Raw genomic sequence first — 8429 nt, 5'->3', positions numbered from 1 at the left:
TGAGGCAGAACAACTGGTGATGGTTTTGCTTATGATTCTGAGTCTGATTCGTGTAAGAATCAGCAAGTTGGGAAACATGTGTAACCTGAACTAGATTTAGTATCCCCTTACGGCAGATGCCTATTTATGGATTAGTGAGAATCTAGGCTGGATACTTGGTGAAAAGGAGTTTAGGATGCTTAGTAAGTTTTTATTGCAGTGCATTGTATTTATTTGGCACTTTTACCGTACTGGAAACCCATGGGCCCGGGGTTCTCATTCCGTATATATCTCTTGTTTTTCAGATACAGGTTCAGGTGCTCAGAAGTGAGCTGCGGTTCGTCTGAGAGACGGCGAAGATAGTTATTTTCTCTACTTTGTGTTTTGCTTAGAATCTCTCCACCTTGTTTTGAAAAGATTATATTATGTGTTGAACTCTTTTAGAACTTGCCTATAGAGGCTCTTATGTTTCCTTTGGGAGAGATTAGGATGTACTGTTGTCAGTTACTTTCATACTGTACCCTAGCCGGCCTAAACTTCGCGGGTCGCGATTAGTGGCTATTTACTTATGTTATATATATATCCATCTGTTATCTATCTCTTAATCTCCTTTATGCCTTGTCCGTATATCGCTTTCAGCTTCACAGTTTAACTTTTCGTTGTCGAAACGTGAGTGATACGTTTTTGCGATTTTATTTCTACTCTTTTCAGGCTTCTCGATTAATACTCCTTTCGAAATTACCTATATTTATATATTAAAAATCCACCTGAGAGTCGTACCACCGTAATATCATTGACTTATGACTCGAGCATAAGGATTTGAATATTAGGGTGTTACAGCAATTATTATGACCTCATCAGTCATGAGTCCAGAAACTACAATAAATTCTTAGAAGATTCAAGGGATCAACAATAGTCAGAATTGAGATAGAATACAAATCAAAAGGCAGATGAAATATGATGGAAAGTGGAGGATTCAAAGGAGAACAACCCTAATTTTTGAGGATTGGAGGGAGGAGTTACTCACACAAGAAAGAGGCCTTCACTTTTTAGCCTATTAAAATCTTTCTCACAACTTCCTGTTGGAGACCAATTTAATACTATTCTAAATCAAAATTACATACACTACCATTCACAACCAAGCTCATATGACCAAAATAATACCAAAACAAGTTGCTTATGCCTACTAATAGAACTACACACTTTACACATCCCACCCAAATACCCCATTGTAATATGACAACAATAACATAACCCAGTTTCAACTACAACTTTCAACCCAAGATCAACTAGCAAACACAATTAACTTAAACTCCACACAACCAATATATCTTCATAGTCAAAATCTATCACTTTACTCACCACGCTGATCACATCACCAAATTCAACATAAAACCAATAACCTAAACACCACCCAACATCAAACCACACAACCTAACCCACATTACACAAACACCCTTAAAACCTTAATAGATTTTTAGCAGTTTGGAAGGTTCAAAAGTTTTTAATTGGAAAGCAATAAGGCAACAGAAAAAGACAGTAACAAAAGACAAAAATTGAAACATCTTGCAAGAAAAGGAGGAATAGGTGAGAGTACTAGTAAGATGGTTGATGTTAAATGAACCACAGAAGCTTTGGAGAAAAGGATGAAGGACATGGAAGAAGAAACAAAAGGAGAGCAAAAAACTGAAGCGAGTGTGGGTTCCAACCATTTAAAGGCACCCATGGAGTTTTGAAGATGATGGCGTGGAATTGTCGGAGTTTGAAAAAATCCCTGACAGTTCACCACATGAAAGAGACTCGAGTTTTCCAATCCCCCAAGGTGGTTTTCTTATGTGAAACCAAAAAACCTACCTCATTTGTGAAAAATCAATTGAACAAATGTGGTTACAATGCATGTTTTTGTGTGGATTAATAGGAACAGTAGGGAGAAGAGCTATTACATAGAAGGAGAAAGTTGAAGTGGAAGTTATACGGTGTGCACAATACTTATTCATTTTTTTGTGATAGACCAGGAAAGATAGATTACCTAAAAGATAATAGGAGTGCATCTCCACATGATTAAGCTAAATCAGAATAGGCAATATGAGAAACTATTGGAGTTGATCGGTACATTTGGGGACATGTATTTAATAATTGGAGATTTTAACGCAATCCTATCTTATAAGAATGATGGAGGCAAGAAAAATCTCCACAAACAATCTATAATTTCTTGAATTTTTTTAACAGAGCTCTATTAGTTGATATGTATTAAATTGATTTAAAATTCACAAAGTGAAATAGAAGTTGCCGAGAGAGATTGGCCAGAAAAAGGATAGATAAGGGTTTACTCTCGCTAACTTTGTGCAACGACCCAATTTTCAGCACGTCATGATCATACTGAAAATAAGGTGTTACTAATATACTTTTTCTTTTATTAACTATTTAATATTGAGTCTCTACACGTTAACTTGTCGACAATTTTTAGAAAACAAAATTCCTTTTTATTTTGTTTTATACTTCAAGATCAAAGATATCAAATAAACATATACTCGCATGATTACTATTAATATATAATAATTATTCATACAAAGCTCAAATATAAAACTTATCCCTCTGTAAAAATATAACACTTGAAAGAAAGTCTTAATCACATTGACAATTCATCAACCACAAACAACATTTCTCAATCATCGCAATAACTAAGTAAATCAGTAACATAAGTAATACACACAAACCCAATACACAAATATCTCTCCTTAATACATTACTAAGTTCACAGCATCAACAAAATATCCAATCAAGTACACAAGCAAGTCACCAAGATAAACAACACAATCACAGAAAAATAAAATAAACAACCACAATCAAATGCAAATGCGCAAGCAATCTGATGCATGCCTGTCCCTAGTGCAAACCATGAGCTCACGCGTTGGTTATCTATCCGTAGCCTGACATTACCCGGAACAAATTCCAAATATAGTTTCTCCAATGAATCAATCAGTACGGGTTCACATGGAAAGGTCCACGTCAGTTAGATACCAAAACCACACGGGTTTACCGGTGTCAGTTAGGCTAAAATCATAATCATATAATTGCTATAGCATATGTACATTTAGTGAAAAACAAGGTACCATATGGGTAAAACCATATAAGTCAGATACCACTTGCCTTTAAAGTGGGTGTCCCCACTTAGCAACTATGCCCGACTAGTATGTTTTTTCTAACTGGGGTCTCTATCCGATCAATACGTTTCTTCAATTGGGGTCTTTGCCCGATTCATACGATTTTTCGAATGGAATTTCTCTTAGCATCTTGGATCTTTCTTATAATTTCGATATCTTAACATAATTATTTCATTAGCAACTTATATTCTTAATTATTTTATTAAGTCCACTTAGTCTAATGCCTTCTCGGCGACCAATTTTCTGTTCAAAACTAAAAATATCAAATGGACTTGAAATTGTACAAACTTTATATCCATGCATCCAGATCGAACTAAAGTTTCTAAAAAATTTTGAATTATATTTTTCTGGGTTGTCTAGCTCTAGCTATTGAAGAAATAGCACCTTGTTGTCTTGTTATGTGGTTTTACATCGCGAAAAATTTGCGCACGATCCATCTCTTTTAATGGGTCAAACTATGCATTATAAGATTTAATTTAAATCTAGTTCCATAGCATTCAAGTTAAAATTGAATTTTATAAGAAATTTAGAAGTTCTAGCCCTGCCATTAAAATTTCAGAAAAGCAGTAAGGAGCAAGTTTTTTAGAAAAATTGGTAAAAATCCAATTTTAACCTGATTCTTTTGAATTTTTTTTTGGAGACATACCAAACTTATCTAATTTTCATTTAAAATAAGTTTTAGTTTTATATCACTTAATATGAGCAATTAATACTGATGGAAGTGATGTCTTGTTTTCACAAATTAGTTTTCTGGAAATCCAGTGAGCAACACACCTTTCAGGTAACATTATTAATTCTACAACATAGTTATGAACCTGAAATTTATGCTTAATTAAACTAAACACATAGAACTTCATAATTCTGTTAGTTACAACTTAAAACATTAAGTAAATCAAAAGTTACACTAGTTGGAAGACAAAATTTTAAAAACTGAAAAACAGAAATTTTAGCACAAAACACCAAACTTTGAAAAATCATATCTCCCAAACCACTGTTAGGAATACTGAGGTTCAATAAGAACCTGTTGTCTAACGGTGGAAGTACCAAAAATATTTTTCCACAACCTGTCCGATTAGGTAGGCAATACCAAAGATACTTCAAGTAGCAAATAATTGGCAGAACTTAAATAATCAAACACCAGAATTTTATCATGGAAAAATCCCCAAAAGAGGGACAAAAATTTATGAGACCTAGTCCAGTAAAAACTTTCACTATCAAAATAATGGGTACATAATTAGTCTTTCTAATGGCACTATGGCATCTCAACAATCAACAAAATACATCATCAAAATTGATGGAATCAACATAAATCCTCCATAAAAGTGGGTATCTTAAATCAGACAAGAGAGAAGATAATACAACTAGCAAGTTATATTGATATATTCTAATGTTCGTCTCTACACTAGAAATAACATACTAAAATTTCATAAGAAATGGAGCAAGTTTACCGGTTCAATCAGATCAAAATGGCATGCTCTTTTTCCCAGTTTTTCTTTCTTTCAAAAGAATGAAAGGAGCTTCTCTCTTTTGTTGGCTTCAAGCCACTTCTCCTTTCTTTTATTATTTTTTTTTTGTTTTTAACTTGTAGGTCCCACATAGTTGGGGACCCACCAACAACCACTTAAAAAAATTCTTAAAATGTTTATGGTCCATCTAATCTAAACATCTTAAAGTTTATTAGAAAAATAATATGGTGTAGAAAATATATCTAGATTTTTTCTAGTTTTCACGTCAAGTTGCTGCCCAAAATTATGCAGAAATTCTACAGCATCACTTCCTAATGTTCAACAACTAATTTTGATTCCCCTAATGTTCTAACATATACCAATTCAACTATTCTCATTCCTTATCATTATTAGTTCATATTTCTAGCGACTTCATAGCCCAATAGATTCAAATCAATATATGTTTCGTGTGTTCTTAATTAGGCCCTAAGAGCTCAGCTCTTTTTATCTCATCAGTAATCATTAATAAGGTTCCTAGCAAACATACATACTTTCACAACTCAACAACATTTATCATTAATATCATTGTCATTAAATATTCCATCACACATATCCAGGCACATTAACCTAATTATATTTAGTCTTCTTCTATTCTCAAATTCTAGCCGTCACTCATTTATTCTCTTAAACCCTTTTCTTAGTTTCATATTTTCAATCTTCTTTTTCTATTCTTTATCTAGTGGTCATCTTTGCTTCATCAAAAGGTAAATTTTAAATTTTCTATTTTGTTTTATATAGCTCTTTATGACTCTATGTATCTTTCAATTTCATTGTTTATCTTTTTTATATTTTCAATTGCAAATTTTAATTCAAATAATTATAATTTAGGTATTAATCTATTTTTTATTCTCTTCATGAATTTATATATTTTATTTTATTCTCAATTTAGTGATTCTTATTATTTATTTATTTATCTTTCGTTCTATTCTATTATATGTAATTATATTGCATATAAATTTTTAAAGTGAATTGATCACTCCATTAGTCTCTTCTAATAAAAAGAAGTTCTTAGAATTCAATGTGGAAAGTCTGGTAGCTGATCCTAGACAACGACCCAAAATTTCAAATTATGATCCAAATGACAGGGATGAAGTTAGACGAGCTTATTTGTAAAAAGGTCCTTGTCAACCAAGAGAACATGATTTTTCACAAACATATTTTGGAACTTCTCTCCATAGATTTAATGCTGATTGGTTTGATGAATTTGACAATTGGTTGGAATATAGTATTTCAAAAGATGCTGTCTTTTGTCTTTGTTGCTATCTTAGGAAACCTGATGGTGCGAGTGGTGATGCTTTTGTAAAAGAGGGCTTTTCAAATTGGAAAAAGAAGGAGCGATTACAAACACATGTTGGAAATCATGATAGTGCTCATAATCATGCTCGAAGAAATGCGAAGCACTCATGAAGCAAAAGTAACATATTGAAGTTGTTTTTCAAAAGCATTCAGATCAAGCTAAAAAAGATTACCGAACTCACTTAACAGCAACAATTGAGTGCATTAGGTTCTTATTGCAACAAGGATTGGCATTTCGTGGTGATGATGAATCACACAATTCAAACAATCAAGGTAATTTTTTGGAGCTTCTTGACTTTCTTGCTCAACATAATACAGAGATTGATCGTGTTTTCAAAAATGCTCGTGGAAACCTTAAACTAGTAGCACCTAAAATTCAAAAAGATATTGTTAGAGCTGCTGCAAGTGAAACTATTAAAGTTATTATTGATGATCTTGGAGATAATTTATTTGCTGTTTTAGTTGATGAAGCTCGAGACATTTCTGTTAAAGAGCAAATGGCTGTTTGTTTGCGGTATGTGAATAAAGAAGGAATTGTAATGGAGCGATTTCTTGGCCTTGTCCATGTTTCTAGCACAAATGCGTTGTCGTTAAAAGTAGCTTTGGAATCTTTATTAGCAAAGCATAGTTTAAGCTTAGCAAGAATACGTGGACAAGGTTATGATGGAGCTAGTAATATGCAGGGAGAATTTAATGGCTTAAAAAGTTTGATCTTGAAAGAAAATGCTTGTGCTTTTTATGTTCATTGTTTTGCTCACTAACTTCAATTAGCACTTGTGGTTGTTGCAAAGAAATAGGTTGAAATTGCACTACTTTTTAATTTGCTTGCTAGTTTTTGCAATATTGTTGGAGCTTCTTGTAAACGTAAAGACATGCTTCGTGAAAGTCAAATGCAAAAGACAATTGTTGCATTACAAAACGGAGATGTTTCTAGTGGGCGTGGCTTAAATCAAGAAACAACATTGAAAAGGGCAGGTGATACTCGATGGGGCTCACATTATGGTACAATACTTAGCTTGATTTCTATTTTTTCTTCCGTGATAGAAGTTCTTGAAGTGATTGAGGAAGATGGAAATAATCCTGAACAAAGAGCTTAAGCATGTCAATCATTGAATCATATTCAATCTTTTGAATTTGTATTCAATTTACATTTGATGAAAAGTATATTAGGAGTTACTAATGAGTTGTCTCAAGCTCTACAAAGAAGTGATCAAGACATTATAAATGCTATGACATTGGTTAAAGTATCCAAGCAACGATTGCAAAGTATAAGAGACGATGGTTGGTCCTCTTTGCTCAATGAAGTTTCACTATTTTGTGATAGTCACAATATTCTTGTTCCAAATATGAATGAGATATTTGTAACACAAGGAAGATCAAGGCGCAAAATCCAAAAAGTCTCAAACTTGCATCATTTTCAAGTTGAATTATTTTATCAAGTGGTTGATAGACAACTTCAAGAGTTCAACAATCGACAACTTCAAGAGCTTAACAATCGTTTTATAGAGGTAAATACCGAGCTACTTCTATATATAGCTTGTTTGAATCCAAGTGACTCGTTTTTTGCATTTGATAAGGAGAAGTTGCTTCGTTTAGCTGAATTTTATCCACGTGAATTTTCTTCTACTCAACTTTTGGCACTTGATAGTCAACTTGAGAATTTTATATTGGATATGCGTCTTGATGATCAATTCTCAAATATAAATGGAATCAGTGGACTATCTCAAAAATTAGTTGAGACAAAAAAGCATGTTGTTTATCCATTGGTGTTTCTTCTATTGAAATTAGCTTTGATTCTACCTGTGGCAACGGCATCAGTTGAGAGAACATTTTCTGCTATGAATATCATAAAGAGTCGACTTCGTAATCGAATGGGAGATGAGTGGTTAAATGATTGTTTGGTTACATATATAGAAAGAGAGACATTCAATCAAGTTGATAATGAAACAATTATTCAACATTTTCAAAATATGAAAACAAGAAGAAAAGTACCTTCAAGATTTGAAGCGAAGAAAGTTAGCGGCTAATGTAATATTTTATTTTTTTATTTGAATAATTAATGTGCATTTTTATATTTTTAAATTTAAATTAATATATCTTTTGATAGTAATGTGTATTATTTCTGCCGCCCAACATAAATTTTCTGGGTCCGTCACTGAATTTGATGGCAGTATATCGATTACAAGTAGAGGAAAGTCATCATGACTTAGACCATAACTTGAGCTACAGAGGTCCAAATGATGCGATTCCAGTTGGGTTAGAAAGCTAACATCCGGGGCTTCGAAACGATATAAGATTTGTCATAGTTGCTACACGTATGGTGGCGCGCACGCGGATAGTACGCGCACGCACCGTTGCTGCCACCTGGTTCACTTAAAGCAAAACGTGGCCAGCGATTTTAGAAGCCTTGTGGGCCCAATCCAACTCATTTCTGATGCTATTTATGCCAAGGATTGAAGGAGGAATGAACATACTTTCATACTTT

At 33.2% G+C, this 8429-nt stretch overlaps 1 protein-coding gene across 1 annotated transcript in view; it reads left to right on the top strand.

The window, feature by feature from the left end:
- LOC107474014 (uncharacterized) overlaps positions 1–7971 on the top strand; it is a 13714-nt gene extending 5743 nt beyond the window's left edge. Inside the window, exons 3-6 of the mRNA XM_021136365.1 lie at positions 5917–6014; positions 6098–6616; positions 6791–6958; positions 7115–7971. Of these exons, the coding sequence (XP_020992024.1) occupies positions 5917–6014; positions 6098–6616; positions 6791–6958; positions 7115–7971 (1642 nt within the window). The remainder of the gene's footprint in view (positions 1–5916; positions 6015–6097; positions 6617–6790; positions 6959–7114) is intronic.
- The last annotated feature ends 458 nt before the right edge of the window (positions 7972–8429 follow it).

This window comes from Arachis duranensis, chromosome 2 (genome assembly GCF_000817695.3).
Source record: "Arachis duranensis cultivar V14167 chromosome 2, aradu.V14167.gnm2.J7QH, whole genome shotgun sequence".
Taxonomy (NCBI): Eukaryota; Viridiplantae; Streptophyta; class Magnoliopsida; order Fabales; family Fabaceae; genus Arachis; species Arachis duranensis.
Note: the sequence above shows the minus strand (reverse complement) of the source record. Positions and strands in the feature narration are given on the sequence as shown.